This window comes from Saccostrea cucullata, unplaced genomic scaffold, assembly GCF_032062105.1.
Source record: "Saccostrea cucullata isolate Sc308-1 unplaced genomic scaffold, CSIRO_AGI_Scuc_v1 ctg1957, whole genome shotgun sequence".
In the NCBI taxonomy this organism is placed as follows: Eukaryota; Metazoa; Mollusca; class Bivalvia; order Ostreida; family Ostreidae; genus Saccostrea; species Saccostrea cuccullata.
In genome coordinates, this window is record NW_026918434.1 from 43151 (window position 1) to 63392 (window position 20242).

Genomic DNA, 20242 nt, shown 5'->3' on the forward strand with positions numbered 1-20242 from the left:
GAAAATAAGTTTATATTAATAAGTTAAATGACAACAGTTTAATTATGTGTTGTATTTTTTTTACATTGTTACAATTTTTTTATATAATGACGGAATGTTTACGCTCTCGTTCGTGGCGTAGTAATACACAGTGTAAGACAGAAAATTCTCACACTGCTGTCTCACACCGGACAACTTAATCTTACACTGGTGATTATGCGAGAAAATAATGTATCCCAGTATAGTCTACTTGCATGCCAAATTATATAACATTGTACAATCAGACTAAAACTGTAGGATTTTGTAGGAGTGAGACTAAAGCTGTAGAAGGAGTAGTATTTTAAAAGTATTTCACATAACTTTCTATTTTTAGTAACCACGGCAACACAATTCATTGAAATCATAAATTGATACACAGAATTATGTGTCTTAGTAAAGTCTATTTGTGTGCCAAGTTATATTGAAATTAGACCAAAACTGTAGGAGTAGTAGCATTTTAAATGTATTTCAAAGAAATTTCTATTTTCTAGTAACCACGGCTACACCATTCATCGAAATCAGAAACTGATACTCAGAATTATGTATCGTAGTGTAGTCTACGTGTGTGTCAAGTAATACTGGAATCAGACAAAAACTGAAGGAGGAGTAGCATTTATTAAGTATTTCACTGAATTTCTATTTTTAGTAACCACGGCAATTTCCTCGAAATTAAAAACCGATACAAAGAATCATGTATCCCAGTAACGTCTACTTGTGAGCCAAGTTATATTTAAATCAGAATCAAACTAGGAGAAGTAGCATTTTAAAAATATTTCACAGAAAGAAAACCACGGCAACACCGTCAATCGAAATCAGAAACCGATATCTTAGTGTAGTCTACTTGTGAGCTAAGTTTCTTGAAATCAGATCAAAACTGTAGGATAAGTACCATTATAAAAGTATTTCACAGAAATTTCTATTTTTAGTAACTAAGGCAACACCGTTCACCGAAATCAAAAACCGATACACAAATTAAGTATCTTAGTTTAGTCTACTTGTGTGCCAAGTTATATTGAAATCAGACCAAAACTGCAAGAGGAGTAGCATTTTGAAAACTTTTGTAAAACTTTTGTAATTTTAATAATTTTACCTTTTTAAGTTCCTTTACGCTGAGAAAAAAAGCACAAAAAGGAATAAATATATAGTATCTTTTTTAAAACATAACCCAATTTTTCATCAAATGAGCAATCCCTTTGATATTTTTAATTGTTTCATGTAACTGTTTAACTTTTTATTGACAGCTTGGATAGTAAGGAAAAATAAAAAAAAAAGTTTTATGATTATAAGTTTAAAGTTTCACGTAAATAACACAAGTTCTGGGAAAACAATGTAGAAATGGAAAAAGGATGTAAACGAAAATCTGAGCACGAAAGCAAGCCTAATTTTCGTATTTTTGCGCCATGATTATTTTATAATTACGTACCTTATCTCTTAAGCTTCTCATTGATTTTTTTTCACCAATGTCCATAGATTTTATAATCATTTTTAAAATCGAATTTCAGTCCTCAAAAGGCCACCTCACATTGTATGAAGTTTGACGTCGATCGTGACCCTTAACGTTCCTCTGCATTTGATTTTAATAAACGGTACTCTAATTCTTTTAAGCCTAACTATTTTTGGCACAGAGGTGAAAACTCTGACTACTAGAATCTCTTTTGTCATTAATAAACAACCTCTACTAATGTTCTAGTGTGTGATGTCACCTCCTTATTTTATTTGTCCGTCTCTGAAGTAGACAAACAGCATTTGAAACATTTTGCTTGCATTCCACTGCACCGCTAACGCGTTTGACACCTTAAATGAAACAAACAACACTTTGAAAATTACAACACCAATCCTCTGTCTCCGATGCCATTTATATGAAAATTTAACACATTTCTAATATTTTGATTCTAGTTTCACTCATATAAATTTGAGATTTATGTGTTCAAAATTTTACCAGAGAAACAAATGTAAATGGAATAGTTGCATACGTAAATTATTAAAAAAGAATAATTTGTACCATAGTCAGTGATGAAACACGAAGAAAGGAACGCCCAGGAGAACTGAAAGAATATCTTTTGGATCAGCAATATCCTATAAAAATTATAGAAGATAGAATTAAAAAGGCCAAACATGTAGACCATCACCACTTAATTAATCCAACGTCTACGAACACTAGAGGTGAAAATACTTCCTATCGATACGAACCAAAATCCAAGGAAGAGAGACATGACCCCAATTGTTCAACCACTCAATGGAGTTCTTAAAACTGACGAGAGAATGTCAAAATTCCTTCAAAATGTCCAGTTTATTAATAGTAAAAGGCAACCAAAGACCCTCCGACGCTTATAATACAAGTCGCATTTTCATCAAAATAATGTGCATTCAGTCAGCAAATGCACTGACCGTCGCTGTGGAACATGTTCGTACATAAGAGCAAGGAACACCTTTAAAATTGGACACCGAGGTTTTAAAGTTAATGCTAATATGTCCTGTGGTTCTAAAAACGTCATATATTGAATAACATGTAAAGGATGTGGGCAGTTTTACATCGGCGAAACTGGAACTACTTTGCATACCCTATCCGAATCCACAGACAGCATATTCAACGACCGGAATATAGACAGGTCAAAGTAAGTGAACACCTGGACCACTGCGGTAACGGACATTTCACCGTGTTTCCCTTTTTCAAACTGTTAACCGACAGCATGGTAGAAAAGAGAGAAAAAGAAAAACATTTTTTTAAGTCTTTAAAACCAACTTTGGACAGTTTAGCATAATTCATTTTACATACATGTATGTTTATTTCTTTATATTTACATTTGCAAATGTTTTCCCTTATATAACACTATTTGAATAAGACGTTTTTACATATCCGTAAAACACGTTCGTCGTGTGACCATAAAATGATTGTTTAGTCATAAACGATCTACGTAATAGTGACGTCATAAGCGATCGACGTTATCAATACATTCAATTTATACCGTTGTGTTTTGAAAAAAAAATTATGGATTTCATACTTTACTTATTAATAAGTTAAGTTAGGCACGTGATCAAATCTTCCATAAAATCCTTCGGGCTTTATGAGATTTGATCAGGTGACCAACCCGTTTTACATCACAATAAAACTCAAAAAATTATACATTATTTCTTAAACAAAGCACGAAGAAATTTACTTTTCAAAGGATACACACTTCCTCCCCAGGTTGGGGTTTAACTCTCGACCTACAGAATCTGTCCCCTAGCAGTACAGGTACAGCGTGCTAGACCGCTCGGCTATCAAGGCAAGTCTATTAAAACTTGCTTTCGATGCCGATGCAATTTTCGCGGCGCTGTCCTTCACTACACGGTCAATGAGAATAGAAGTGAGATACAGTTATTTGGACATTAGTTTTAACAGAGGATTGCGACAAATCAAGTTGTAGTGAAATTAATTGTTATTTAAAAAGCACAATTTACAACAACTATTGAACTTACATAACTCCCCTAAGTTAAGAAATATTAACACAGAAAACACAAAGAAATTCATTTTTTATAATTACACCTACTGCTGTCCCACCTTTGGGTTGAACTCGAGACCTACAGAATCTCTCTCCTAGCAGTACAAACACAACGTGCTAGATCATTCGGCTATCTAGGATAAAGAGGCTGTCCACCGAAAAACCAGGCAATGGGCGGCACATCGCATGTCATGGATTTTAATTATTTTTTGCATGTAGACTTATTAAAGCAAGTGTTTACACATGACAACATCAAAATTTTTTATAGTGCTCCTCTAGTCCTAGTTTTGGTAAATGCTTAATTTTAAGTGCAAAAAGGTCAACATGAGGGTAAAAAAAATACTACGTTTTTATTTTGGTTTATATGTAACAGATACTCCAGAGGTGGATGTGCCGATGAATATTATTTATAGAATAGACTTTTATCTTTTATTTTATGAATGAATAAGACTCCAATTTGTACTTCTTAAGAAAAAATTATCTGGTCCAAATTTGAGTTTAACAAGTAAATGTTTAAATTCAGTATCCAATTTTAATTACGTTATAGAACCCAATACAATACAAGGACATATTTGTTTACTTATGATTTATGAATACAAAGTACAAACTTTTGGGTCATTCAATAAAATCATTGGGAAAAGGTATTTTGAAAGAAATAAAAGGAGTCAAATTTACTTATTTTTTATAGTTTTCACAAATGAAACCGATCCCGACCGGAATTGTATAAAGAAGAAAATACTAAAATAGTAATGTCAAATTTGGCTTTTTTGTTGTAATATGATTAAGAAATTACTTGATTAATTTTTTTAACATATTATATAGGTGACAGGTGCCTTTAGTTTGATAATTTTATTAATTTTGCATTATTTTCGATCGGGATCGGTTTTATTTCAATCGGGATCGGTTTTTCCGTAAATTTAGAAAAATTTCCTAAATTTGGCTCTTCATGTTAATTTCTCAGAAAAAATGCTAGTCTGTTATTTCTTTTCAGTTAGTTTACTGTTTTTAAATGAGTGTAACCATAGATTCAAATGTATGTATTATTTAAATTACCAATGTCTTTTACTAACATGAAGATTACATGTAAAACGATCTGATTGATTTCTAAATAGATACTAGGGATTTAAAAAAAAATTATTTGTGCATGCATTATGCAACAACCAGAGCAGACAACTTTCTAGCTTCATTATTCATCTCATTTCCAAGTAAAATTTCTTTTTTATTGGTCTCAGGAATTAAAGAGTAAATTCTATCAGTAGCGAAATTAAAATTGCCTAAATGCAAGAAATATTTTTATGTGTACAGTCTCGACTTTATCCAAGTTTTTTCTTACCTGTCATCTGTAAAGCCTTTTCGTCTTTTACAAAATTTGATTTTATATAAATAAGAAAATATGTTCTTTCATGTAAATTATAATTATTCAAGAGCCGATAAATCGCAAGCAAGAAGCGCGGAAGGGGGGGTGCGGGGGTCATGGCATAATTATTTTTAAAAATTGGTATCATGAACGTGAAAACATTTTAGCATTGGTCAAGATAGTCACAGGTTTATACTCCATATTAAATATGAGCGTGTGATTGTTTCAATCGCCGAATAAAAATTAAGAAATAAATTTTTTTTAAGAAAAATGTTTCACTAATTATATAAACCACCTTCCGTTAAAGTGCCAAATTACAGTCGGGAGTTCAGCAGTAATATTTTTATAACTTATTTTTCAGTTTTTTCCCTTTTTAATCGTACTGTAGATCATTTATTTTGATTTGATTGCATAGATAAATGTATTTAAGTTTTTCTTTTTACATCTACCAACTTCGTTGAATTAAATGTTGCGTAAATCTAAAACATTCATCATTGATTCCCAATTTTATAAGAAATGTTCTGAATCATTATAAACACTTCATTAATTATTTTAACGCATATCCTGGTAAATCAATTATAAAAAATTAGTTCTCGGTCATGTATACAATTACTTATCGAAACGTCATCTTGCTGAGACGCCGCCCGTGTACTGTGTAAAATACATTTTGATATTAAAATATTATTTAACATTTAGTATAATGCACGCTGAAGAGTATTTAACAGAAAAAGAGAAATCATTTTTTAAAAAATATTTTTCTTTACACTTTACGCAAAGAATTTACAAACTTGTCTGGAAAACTTGTAACTATTTCATTGTGACGCAATATTATGACGTCACTGATACATCAATGGAAACGTGGATTTAACCTGAATCTTATAGCCAATTTTAATCTAAATATTATGTTTGGAGGCGAAAATGAATTATATTTTGAAAATAAATTATTTATTTTGTGTTTAATAATTTTCTTTAGTGTATCGTTCTAAATATTTCACTAGGATTCCGATTAAAATGTGTTTAGCAGATTTACCGATGCCACGGGAGATAACTCTTGCATCGCAAATTTTCATAAAAACGTCTATATATTTTGCCAGAAAACTTCTATTAAAAGTGATTTTATTTGTTTAACAAAAAGATTAAATATTTCAAGATTTATTTAAGTGTGAATTATAGTCCTGTTAAAATTGTATTGGAAATTACAGTTCTTTGTTTCTGACCTACTTTCAGTGGTTTATATAGGGGAAGTCAAAAACACAAAACACAAGGATATTTTACTGAATAAGCAATTTTCAAACAAATCTTCAATTACATCTTGCGCAGCTCTGTGTCAGCATGGATATTGGATTGATCGCAAGTGCACCATGACTGCTTCCTTTGTCTGTGAAAAGGATTAAGATTTTAAGATTTTTTTTATTGCCCAATATACACTTTGCCACTCTATGGTACTAATGACCTAGCTGGTATCTTCTCAGCTGGATTGCTTAAGACTAATAAAGATCATGAGAGAACTGTGCATATATTAGTTTTTTTGAGAGAAACTTTTTAAGCTTAATCAAGTTATATTAAATGTATATATTTTGTCGGTTATCAACCTTCCCTGGTAGTATCTTTGTAATCTAAGTCTGAAAAAGAATCACTTGCTCACATGTGGCATATTAAAGTTATTAAATATTCAAGACATTCATATACTCAGTATATTGGAAAACAAAGGACGTTTAAAAAAGCAGTTGTACAAGCTTCTATTTTCGATTGGCATTCTTTAGTCTATATTAAGAAATGAATGAATTTTTCTGAGTCCCTGAATTGTGTTATGCATATCACAGACGTGTCCAAATTAGATTTTTACAATGTAATTAATATACATGTACGTACATTAACATCGTAATTTCAAAAGCGGTCATTTCAGAGTATCATCAAATTATGATCATAACAATTTTTCTATGTTCCGTTGACTTTGATTTTTTTTCTTCCAAAACTAAATCTACGTGAAAGTACGGAAGTCCATTTAGGACCTATCAAAAAATATTTATGAATTCGACATAACGAATTGTTGAATTTGTTATAACGATTTTAATTAGTTATAGCAATTTCATTGAATTTGTTATAATGAATTAAAACTGACATAACAATTTTCTTGAATTCGTTATAACAAATTCAAAAAAATTGTTAATGATAATAAAACTTGTTTTAACGAATTCTAAAATTCGTTATAACAAATTAAATTTGTTTAAATGAATGCTTTTATCCTTTATAACAAACTAAATTCGTTAAAACGAATCCGACAAATAGATATATCGAATTCATATATATTTTTCTATAGACTCAGATTGTTGAATTTGATTAAACGAATTAATTCGTTATAACAATTTCTTCGATTTCGTTATCATGGTTATAATGAATTTAATCTGTTATAAAAAAAATCTGTAAAATTCGTTATGACAAATTCAAAAATTTGTCAATACGTATTGAACTTGTTTTAACAAATTCTTAAACTTAACCTTCCTTAACATAGCTGAGTGATATTTACGGTAGTCAGCGTGGCGCAGTGATTATAGTGTCTGCTCTAAAGTCGCAATGTAAGGAGTTGATTCTTACGTCGCGGATTCGAATCCCACTGTTGGTGTGGAGATAGGTCCTTTGGTTGACACCATTTAAACCGAGGTACCGTGTCGCAGTAGGGGCTGGAACAAAAAAGATTCCTCCTTTATCAACAATTCTGAGTACCACTACTGGCTTTTAACAGTCCTGTCCGTCTGGAAACCCCCTCATCTTTCTCTGTATTCTACTGCATTTTCAGTGTTATCTACGGTATATCTATTATCTACAGTATGCTATAGTATGTCTGCACTGTATATTCAGTCAATATCAGGATGCCATTGTATGTATCCCCAGCATGCCACAGTTAACTACAGTGGGCCCCGGTAATCATACAGTATGCTACTGTATGGCTTCCTACGGACCACTACGGTAAACCCCAGTATATAGTATTTAGTACACAGAGGTACTTACCTTCTTTTTTTTTTAAATATTTTAAACACATAGAAGTATTTTTTTTATTTGTTAAGAGACTTATTAAGTTCTTTCATAACTATGAAATAACTCTGAAAAATTGCTAAATCATTGCTTCAAAAAATATTTATCTATTTATTTTTGAGTTATTTATTTTTTTAAATGAATCAATTAATTTTTTTTAATGCTTACACCTGTTTAATCCATAAATTATTAGGAGTGACTTTGTACCTTTTGCGAAAAAAACACAGCAGGGATAATGCTGCATATTGGAATATTCTAGTTTTAAAAATTGATTGATTGATAATAATTAATTGCATGTTATTAATCATTGTAAAATAACAATTTATTTATTTTTTAATTTTTAAAACTGACGATACAAACACTTTAAATAAATATATACCCGAAAATGGACTTACTTGGCTAACTCTGTAAACATTGCTTTAAATATGAATCAAAGTATTTTGGAAACATATTAAAAATTCCTTTATTTATTTTACCTCCATGATTTATTCAAAATAATCGTTTCATTATGCACAATCTTAGCCTGTCAATAGCTTTTTGATATTTTTATTTTGTTTTTATTGACAAAAATAGGTTTTCATACAAGGAAATCATGTTATTTATACCTTTAGAGTGGTCACGGTCGCTCTGCCATAAAATAAATAAGGTACAGTGGTCAGTGAAAAGACAATAAGTGGTGGGTAGATCTAATTTGAAATTGGATTGTGGCTTTGTTTTATTTTCTTTTACCCACCTTTTTGATAGCAGGCAGAATGTAGCACATTTATTTTCATGTATGTTTAGAATTTCTTAATATATTCGACCAGTGCATACTATTAGCTCAAGATATATTACTGCAGTCAGCGGCGACTCACACAAATTGTTCCGACGAAAATATTTCCATCATTAATAAGTAGATACAACATAATTGTTTATGATAAGAATAATTTTGTGTATGTCATACGTAAAAGAAACCAAAATTAATGTTAATTTTTCCTCCAAAGATCACTTTTTCCCCTAAATGCAAATAAAAATGTTAATATTCCTACGCTCGCTCCCTCCTGCTTTTTTTAAATTATTATATTAACATATTTGATGAAGAGAATATATAGGTCATTCTTCGGTAGATTTTTTTCACTGATGAATTGATTATACTATATCAACAACTGTAGTAAAATCATGTTAATGGAATTTTTCGTTAATTATCAAGTTTCCTCTTAGAGAAAAAAAATCATTCTGTGTGTGTACGTAGTGACGGAATTTTCAATCATGAGCAGATTCCTACACGTGTGTAGATAAACTACACATAGAGAGAGTACCTATAAAATGTGTAACAAAACCCGAACTGACAGGGGATTTCTAAACTGACAATCATTTAATTTTTATTAATCAGAATTTGTATTCATGTGATCTAATCATGAAAAAAAAGTTCTGTCTGCCATCGTAACTTCTCTGTTCGCGGGAGTCCGTTTGACAACTCCATCGCACGTGTGTATAGACCAAGGCTAACTGGTGTTGCGGTGACATAGGTATGTGTACTGTTTGTTAGCATGGTTAGGAGACTGGGTGACCGCAATGCTACGGACTCACAAAATTTACACAAGTTCCATAAATAAACAGTACAGTTTTATTTTTATAAAAGTCATTAAACATTGTTAACCATATAAAATCTAAAAGTCGAATATATCTGGATATGGGGTAACCCATATCTATTCTTGTTACATAATGTAAGTTTAGTACGCAACTAGGTTAAGGGCTACCCAAAGGCAGATCAGTGTATGCAGAGCCTCGGGAATTCGATTATGACGTCATGGTGAAATTGTACAAATGAATCTCGGCGAATAAATAACAATTTTCTTTTTCATATACTCTTACATACTTTGATTTCTCATAAATATTGTAAATATAAATCAATGTGTAACTTATCTTGTCATTATAACACTATTTGAATGTAAACTCAAACCCGACTTGATCTCTTTGTACTAACAGATATTACGTCATAGGCTAGTTTGACACGCAGTTTCTCTGTACTTGAGACGCAGATCAAGCTATTAGTGGAACTGAAAATATGAAAATTAAAGCGACATAAGCGTGATCTGACTAAAATTGATTCATATTTTTGAATGCATTAATCAATAGTTCACAGTCTTATTTTATTGATAACTATTTGGTCTCTTAAAAAGCCGCATTCATGCTCTTTATACAGAAACGTACTGCAATCGCAGGTACTACCTCTCCAAAATCTCAAAAGTTCAACGATATCTTGATTATAAATTATAATATTTTATACACATGTAGCTACTGTCCCTTCTATTTTGAAAAGTGCTGGGAGCAAGTTGTGCGCTGTTGATTTTTTCCGTAATTTTACATTTCTTCAATGCGTATAGTATAAATGCACATAGTCTATCAAAAGTCGGCTAAATTTTATATAATTCTCGGGCATGCAGAAGTTGCTCCCAGCACTTTTCGGGTTAAGAAATTTGTCTCAAAGAAAACAATCAATTTCATAGTGAAAAATTATCCGTATATCGTTCAACTTTTACGATCTTTGTATCCGTACATATTTTTTCTAATTTTAAATATGTCACGTGACAAACAGCTGATGTACGTGAAGTCGCTTTGGCCGAACTCGGTTGAGACCCCTTACATATGCATTAGTTTAATTCCCATTAAATTAAAACTCATGCTAATAAAACAATATCAACATTATAAAAATTTTAAAAAATCCCGCTTTTTTGATTTCTCATAGTAGGTCTTAACAGTGCTGCGTAATCCGAATTCAAATAAATAAGACATTGAAGAGTCCATAACTACATCATCTTCAATTACGAACTTCCGTTGTTGAAAATAAAAAAAAAATATCCAGATTACAGTTTGTAACCTTTGTGAGTGTTTTGATAATAAGGCAAAACATACAGATAATATCGGATTAGATAGACGCTAAATTATTTGCATTTTTTCGAGCATAAAATATATATATTAGTAATATAATTACCAACTCTGTTTTACATGTATAGTTTCTTAGAGCGTTTTAACTATTTTTTATTGTAATTTGTTCATTTGTACGTTGTATATTTTGTGTTAATATTTATGATTTGTATTTCATGTATTATCTAAAATGTTAGATATATAGGTACGTGGTATGTCTATCTCTGAATCCAATTTAATTTATCATAACAATATTATAATAATTTGTTGTATAAGTTTTGTTTCATAGAGAGGATTAACTACTTCAAGCTATGTTTTTCTCTTTAACATGAATAAATTACTCATTTTTCTTTGTTATGTAATGAATAAAACTAATGGCTTGTTATTTTTTTAAATCAAGAATCAAGAATTCTTTGATTAAATGGACGATGTACTTTATCAAATTGGAAAACGGCTAAAAAAGTTATATCACTTACAGAAGCTTTAAAATCTACATAAATTAATATATTATTAATTATCATTATAATTTCCCTACCCCAAAATGAATTACAAAATGTTACTGTGTTGCCTTATTAGCCCGATATCACTTCTCTAGAAAAAATGAAATCATGTGCGTTGTTTTACACAGTTCCATAAAGGATTTCTTGACACGTACATACTCGTCAGGTAATTAGTACACTAAAATTGGTTAGTATTTAAACTGGTTGTTAAGTATTAGATTGTAACTGCCAATTAAAATTCACGTGTTGGCATTAATACACGCTGTCGCCCAATTTACACAAATTACACTGCCATCGTTATCAATATCGAATTGTTCTCTTTAAAAAAAAATGAAAGAATTTCTGCTGGTCGATATGTGCAAATGCCTTGGATTGCAAAAAATAACGACGATCTGCACAGTCAAAAGCGGTGAAGTAGAAACAACTGCTCATACTTCAAAGTTGGATCTACTTACGTGTATCTACGTGGTAAGTCTGCATGCTTAACCCGATTAGGTAAGTTTATAGTTACTATAGGTTTATGTAACATTTGAATTTAAAACATTTGAATTTTAAAACTCTTATTGTGTTATTGTGTTACGTTGCTTTAAAATAAAATAAAAGTAGAAAATGATTACCTTACTAGCCAGATAATCTACCGATGGAGCTACCTTGGCCAATATCCACACCATAACCATTACATTCCTCCCTCCTCGAAGACACAACCAAAGTTCTTATTTTTCCCCGGCAAGGATTTTAAATACAAGTCCAGGGTGGTCAACGGCACCACATCCGTAACAGCTTAACCGGGAAACGATACCGATAATCCTCCCTTAATAGTCAGGTGCTCTACCGTCTGAGTAATCTATCCAGTCCAGTATTATAGACTCAAACCATTACAATATAAAGATACAAGAAAAAACGTAAACTATGCGTTTTCATCATTGTTCGTGATTAATTACCTATTATCATACCCTCTGCTTGAAAAGCAGGAGGGTATATAGTAATCGGTATGTCCGTCCGTCTGTTACGCTTAGGTGTACCCATATCTTATCCGCAACTCCTCTCATACCACTGAAGGAAATTAAATAAAAACTTTCACAGAATCTTTATTACACATTGCCATTGTGCACCTCTTATCTTACTTTTTGATCTGACATATATTTTGGATTTTCCAAAGCAAAACATGAACACTACCATTATATTCATATTAAAGGCGGGGGTATCATTTAGTGAGCTCATTGCTCACAGTACCTCTACTTTTTTAAGTTTTATTGTTCTTATTATAAACCTTTTAAAAAACATGGAGTTAAATAATGGCTGACCTGTTCAGCTCTTTTGTTTATACTGAATACGACTACGAAATCAATGCTCCGTTCACCTGATCAACACACAGGGCTCAGTGTGTGTCGACAGGGGATACATATTGCTCATAAGCGTCTGATCTAAAAAAAAAAAAAATCTTTGCCTCGACACAATTTTATTATATCAAACAGATTTTCAGTTCGATCGTCTCTCTTTGTTTTAATCATTTACATTCGATCATATCCCCAAAATACGTTTTTATTGAGAATTCTAAAGACATAAGTACTTGTATTTTAAATTTCCAGAGAAATAATTGACAGAGTATTATAATGAATGATATGTGAATAAATATGTTTTTTTCCTTATTTTTATGGCTCCGTATGCGAAGATTTGGGGATGTATAGTTTTTGCCCTGCCCTTCCATCTGTCTGCTCAGCTGTTTATTTGTCTGTTTTTTCTGCAAAACCTTGAACCTTGCGCATAACCTTTGACTGGGTGGAACTATGGCTGTCATATTTCACAAGTATATAGTTCCTATGACAAGACCTTTTTTGGGGGTACAACCAAATTTGACCTTCTGAATTTGATCTTTAAGTTTGACAAACTTTTACACAAAAATACTTAGCTTACTATGGCTTTGGTCATAAACTTTTAAATGGTTGGTGCTAGGACATTTATATTTCATATAAGTAATTCTTGTACACATCTTTTATTGAATACTTAGAAAATTGACCTTTTGACCCTGACTTAGAGATTGATCTAGATTAAAAAAACTTTAACCTTGGCCATGACGTTTGAACAGTAAAGGCTAGGGCTCCTACACTTCACGTATTTATTTCTCGTGACAAGACCTTTCATTGTACACCAATAACTTTGACCTTTTAACCTTGATCCTTCAGTTTGACCTTTTTTTTTGAAAAACTTTGACATAAGCTATAACTCTTGAACAGGTGGTACTAGTGTCATATTTCACAACTGTATTTCTTTTGAGGCCTTACTGAACATACCAATTTAACTGATTTGCATTTGAGAAAGTGTAAGTTTTACTACAGCTCAACACACTTTTTAAACTCACATGGTTTTTCGCACAAATTAAGGTCACATTAATTTGTTACTGGTATAATGCAAAATTGTATAACGTGTCAACAATATATATTTTAAAAGTGATTTAGAACTTCATTTTAATATTATTCCATTAATTTGAACATAATTTGCATACATGTAAAATAATTGGTTAGGATTTTTATATGCTCTTGGGAAATAGATTATGACAGTTTCCAAATGATTTTTTCATTCCCGTCAAATGCAGCCGTCTTTGTATCCGTTCATTTTAAAGAATACCTTTAAATTGCCCAGATACAGAAACAGCGTAACTTCTGATCTTATGTATGTTATGTATATTAATATGACACTAAAGCGCAAGATGATAGAAGTATTTTTTCATCTGTTCGACTACTTTCCATATTAAAAAGATGCCTTTTTTCTAATTAACTTTATGAAATCTAGCATAATGCAAAATACCTTCCAACGAAACATTTCAAAGTTTCGGACCATAAATGTCATGTTCATTATCATTTTTATCTTACTTTCACTTAGTTATACCACTTCTTCAACGACGAAAATAACGCTGTTTCTAGAAAGGATGAAGTTTTCAACAAAATTGAAATGTATCTGCACATGCACATATCTTATCAATCATTGTGCAACGATATTGGTAGTTGATAACAATGTGCTGAAGCATGATTCTATGTATAGAAACATGCTACCAAAGAACGAAACTGTGTACGTGTTAGAAACACAACTAAAGGTTAGCCGAGTTCAATGTGGTCTTCGCTGTTTATTACACGACAAATACTGCGCAGGAATGCTGTACAACAATGCCACAGAACATTGTAAAATTGTGAAGTCTCGCCTTAATGAACAGTCAGTTGACAGGAGTCAGATAGAAATAGGATGGGAATTTTTTGTGCACACCAGTGGTTTGTTTCTGATAAAAATTCATATCAAGTGTTATACTTATCCTGATTTAAATCAAATAGCAATATCAATATTTTAAAAAGATTTCACATTTACTTATTTCAACATATTGAGAAAATATTTTTTTTTATTCCAAGAGGTTTCCTGATTATCTTAATGTTGTTGCTTAAAATATGAGTACTGAGGGCACAAAATTAGGGAAAGTATAGATTTTTACAAGCAGTTTATGGAAATAATATTTTTGGTAGGAAATTGTAACTTTGTTGTATTTTTAAAGGCTGTGAATCAGGATGGATACTGCATGATGGCCATTGTTACATCTCTAGTCCAACCACTATGAACTGGACGAACGCAGAAGTAAGGTTAACTGTACTGTGGAAAAGTTGACTAATTGTTATTTATAGAATAGATACCGTTGAATCATTTTGATTCGTGGAAATCATTGTTCGTTGGTAAGCAATATTTTACCTGTTCGTGGGGGTGTAATTTCGAAAGTTACCGTAAATACGATAGTTCAGTGACCGATATGTTAACAAAATAAACGTTCGTAGGGATGTAAATTCGTGGGTAAGAGTGACCCATGAATTACACAAACATTGATTCCCTACGATCAATGATGAACCTACAGAAGTGTCGTTATTTCATTATTTTTACGTAAGACCTCTGACGACAGGAAGAAAATATAACTGAGGATTAGAAGCATACGAACGCAAAGACTTTCCATACCTTATTGCAAAATGTCGTTTCAGACAACTGGTATTCTTGGGAAACAGAAATTATGATGAACAAGTTCAAGAATAATCTTTTTAAAAACAACACAGGGGTTATTAGAAGATATCTTTTTTCATGAAAGATGAAAATGAATCATTTTTAAAATATAAATATAGAATTTGTGTCATCATCTTTTGTTTCTTATATTTTCATTTTCTTAAGTTATTGACAAAGGCGATGAACAACATTTTTTCACAGAATAAAATAAACATAGAAGTTTCCTTTCAAAACATGTTCCATATTAATAACTGAATACTTTACAAATCAGCTAAATCTCTTTAAATACATATACATAAACGGTTTCAGAGCACCACAGTCTTGTTCAATAAGTAATGCTGAAATTGTGTAATTTAAAATGAAAATAAATTTCTTTAAAAAAAAATACTCAAGGTTTGTTGACAAAAGACACGATAAACTCTATACGAAGAGCGTTTAATAACCTGTTTTAAATTGCAAGCTTAAAGATAATCGACAGGTGGACAAAATCTTTAAAAAAGAAAAATAAATCAATTAAAAATTAAACTTCATCACAAGAATCGTTAGCAAAGTTAATACATAATGTTAAAAATATATATTGCAGCTGCACTGTAAGAATCTCGGTGCTAACATGGTTACCATAGATACTGAGGAAGAGAACCAATGGATGATGGATGTTTTTGTGCCACCTTGGAATTCTAGTAAGTAATTTAAGATATTTTAAATGTATATGAAAAAAAAGTTAAAGCTGAATATGACTCGTAAATACCATGCTAACTTACCTACCTCTGATAATTTGTACTTGGGTATTCATTCGAATTCGTTACACCTGATTGTTTTCTTGTCATGGGTATCTGCAGTAGATAAACAACAGCTAGGTGTTCTTTATAATTAACATACGAATATATCATACGTTTACACAGGTTAAAAGTGATTACACTGAACTAGGGACTAAGTGAATGGCTTATACAGAAGCATCAAATAAAAATGAAATACTGTAGATTCCTAATTATACACGAGGAATCAATTTTTGTTTTTGTTTTTTGTTTTTTTTTTTGGCGATGAAATCCATTTAAAATCTATTGATCAACTGTCCATTCGCGGATTATAATTCTCGCGATTTGACGTTGAAGATAGAGCCAGTACGCGATTAAAAGTACTTGCAAAAAAATATACAGTAATGAAAGAATATGGTGGAGAAATTCCTTTGTGTTCATCTTTATCTAATTAATCAGTGTGCATAGTGTATGTGTACATAAATTGGCGTATCATGCATGAATAAGATCATCGTTGTCCTCCCCAAAACAGCTAAAGAAATGTATCCCGCTTCTATAATAAAATATAATTCAAATACAGTCATATTAAAGGATGATGTGACATAACTGCTATCTGGGGCCCCTTTTTCCACGACGAATTATATTTAATCTACAACGATGTTGGTAGTTTTCAAACATGAGTGAATAAATACGACGCCTTTTGAATAGTTTCAATAGTTCAGACACATTTTAATTAAAAGGAATACTGCATTACCTTTGATTTTTTAGATCATATCACAGCTAAATTCGGCCAGGTTTGTGCGAATATTTTCTTTTATTGCAAGAGAATGGGCGGGTCTTAGTACAATAGAGGGATATGCGTGCCGGAGAAGACCTTATATGGCTATTGTTATTATTTTGCACTTAGTCATTGTCCAATCCGATGACAGAACAACAAAACATGCTGGTTTACTACGTTTACAATTTATCGCAGACACGTGGTTTTGGTCAATTTACCTGTTGTCCGTTTCTCCATTTCAAACTTTTATATGGTTTTATATGGTCAGCTAATGCTGTTTTTACTTAATAATACGCATGAATTTTCAGCATTTACGGTTTTCAGGGCAAGAAATGCACATGAAACTTGTATTCACCGATACTCGGGAATACGTGTAGACCTAGCGAATTGCTCACCAAACACGCTACAAAACTTTAAACTAATGTATACTTGTCACAATTTCTAAGTCCCCACTTTTATTATTTTAAGTATTTAAAAACCATAACATTAATTAGCTAGTTGTTCACAATTTTGACTTAATTTTTCAATGATTGCCTGTTACGGCCAAAAAAAAATGAAATCGAATGTGTAATTACTCATCCATGACCCTTTTTGTTAAAAAGCATGAAGTGCGAGTTTCATATGTTTTCGGGTGTATCTTCCATTTATTTAAATTGCCATGTGTTCTCAATCTTTAGTTGTATATGAAAAACAGAAAAAAGCTTGTTTAAAATTCCGTGTATGTACGAACGACAATGTGCAAGTGAAGTTGCCATGGTCCAAGCTGATGGTAGTAAAGGAAAGTTGTATTTCCTTCGTTTGTATTTGTTTATTTTATGTAAAACCGTTAAAAATACCGTCAGAAAGATGCACAAAGCTTACTTGTATTCCTTATAATCATTTAAAATGCTAGATTTTCAAGAAATACCACTTAACCACCCTAGAGTTTAACCGGAAATTTACTCAAACCGGAACCGGAAGTGCCTATGGTCAAGGCGTATACACGTACTGCAACGACACATCAACAGGGCTACTACAGAAGAATTACTAACTATTGTGGAAGGAACCTATCTGCACGTGCAATTGCTCTGCACTCATTAAAAATTAATTCAAGTCTCCTTAATTATCCAAATTATTAGAAACAAACTGGAAGAGTGGGGAATGCGTTTAAGAAAGCCTTATATGTACTGTAGGATTAATATTGGATACAAACAATTTGGGTAAGCTTCAATGTCATCCACATCTCAACCCTATAGATCATGAACGGGACAAGATGGACCAGAGATTGAGCGCTGTTCCAGCAGCAGAATCTGGCGGAAATATAGAGGACGACTTAGTCCATACATGGAATAACCTTCAATAAAGATTTTTCTTTAATTGTGTGAACTCTTTGAGAAGCAATTGTCTTGATCTTAATTCGTTTGCACGGAGGATAAAAACAGTATTGAACGTTGCGAATTTTTAATTCTAGGGTGCCTTCACTCTTCTGCATTTTGTGTTAAAGTGCTTTAATATAACTAGATTAAGTGAAAAAAAATATTTTGCCTCTTTTTATCCAGTATAGTTTTCAATTTATATTGTCTGAATTATTTAATATAAAAGCTGTGTAAAACAAAAACTTACGTAGGGACTTAGAAATTTTGATTAGTATATATCATGTATATTCTATCAATTGTTTGTAACTGTATATAAATTTTACTGTGGTCTCGGAAATGGTACATATGTAGATCCGTGTCTAATCTGTGACTCAAATGCATAAAAAATATCGGAAAACAGTAAAACTCCAAGCATGTTTCCATAGTATTTTTGTGGTACTCACTCGTAACGAATTTCATTTAGCTGATTAGTCAGTTAGAAAGTATCGCCTGTGCCTCGATTAGCATATGAATTCATTCTTACGTCAGAAAATCCAGTTCCGTCGATCTGTTTATAATGGAAAAGGCCAGCTAGATTTTACAGTTTTTTTTAAAAAAGCATGCGAGCGCATTTAGGTACAATTTTCTCCTTTCACATTAGGTACATTTGAATAAAATACAGTGACCAGCCAAAGGAGAAAATTGTACCTACCTGCGCTCGAATATTTTAAGGGCTTCAAAGAGTGGGGCGGGGTTAAAATGCAATGGGAATTAAATGTAAACATGATACCCCTACCACAATAACAGATCTATATCTTTCAAATCACGTTTCTATTTTTGTTAAAAATAGTGTTCTATAAAGGTACACATATTAGTGATTAGTTACATACAAAGATTTGAGTAAAATTTAGACATTTAACTTTTTGTCAGTATACGAGGGGCCGCAAGTCACCTCAACCTTTGTTGATGCATTACTGCCTACAATTCCTTCAACAACATTTTAAAAATTGGGAAAAAGGTTTTCCATACAAATGTACAGTGTGTGATAAAGGTTTTAATATTGAAAGTAGACTGCATGTAACTATGTTTTATATTTTTTCTTCAGCTGCCTGTTCGGAAATATGGAGATGTTGTAATACCTGGATAGGGTTAAGTGATATAGATCAAGAGGGTCTGTTTACCTGGACCCAGCAAAGAAGTACGATGTATTGGAACTGGAACACGGGTGACCCGAATGATGGTGGTGGAAATCAGGATTGTGCAGCTCTGTGTCAGAATGGATATTGGATTGATCGCAAGTGCACTTTCACTGCTACCTTTGTCTGTGAAAAGGATTAAGATTTAAAGTTTTTTATGTGCCCAATATGCACTTTGCCACTCTATGGTAACAATGACCTAGCTGGGATCTTCTCGACTGGATTGCTTAAGACTGATAAAAATCATAATAGAACAGTGCATATATTAGTTAGAGAAAAAAACTTTTTTGAGAGAAACTTTTTAAGCTTAATCAAGTTACATTAAGTGTATTACATTAGTGTATTAAGATTTTGTCGGTTATCAACCTTCCCTGGTAGAATCATCGTCATCTTAATCTGAACAAGAATCATTTGCTTACATGTAGCATATTAAAGTTATTAAATATTCAAGATATTCATATACTCAGTATATGGGAAAATAAATGTGGTACCAGCATCCGTTTTCCAATGGTTATATTAAGATATAATAAAAGTTTTCTGAGTCTCTGAATAGTCATGCATTTCCCAGCCGTGACCAAATCAGAGTTTGCCAATGTAATTAATTTACTTGTTCTTCTTTAAACAACGTAATTTCAAAAGCGGTCATTTCACAGTATCATCAAACTATGATCATAACATATTGTCTGTATTCCGTTGACTTTGATTTTTTTTCCAAAACTATTTTTCGTGATAGAGACTAAAATGCAGCATGAATTTAATCCAAAGATATGAATAGATTGATTGATTGTATACTGTTTAACGTCTCTCTCCAGAATAATTCACTGAATTAATTCACTGGAGACGTCACCATTGC

At 31.8% G+C, this 20242-nt stretch overlaps 1 protein-coding gene across 1 annotated transcript; it reads left to right on the forward strand.

The window, feature by feature from the left end:
• Positions 1–14194: 14194 nt before the first annotated feature.
• On the forward strand, positions 14195–19867 carry LOC134266106 (C-type lectin-like). The gene is made up of 4 exons (XM_062748343.1): positions 14195–14560; positions 14836–14915; positions 15910–16006; positions 19299–19867. Exons 1-4 carry the CDS (start codon positions 14224–14226, stop codon positions 19529–19531), a joined length of 747 nt encoding a protein of 248 aa, XP_062604327.1. The 5' UTR covers positions 14195–14223; the 3' UTR covers positions 19532–19867.
• The last annotated feature ends 375 nt before the right edge of the window (positions 19868–20242 follow it).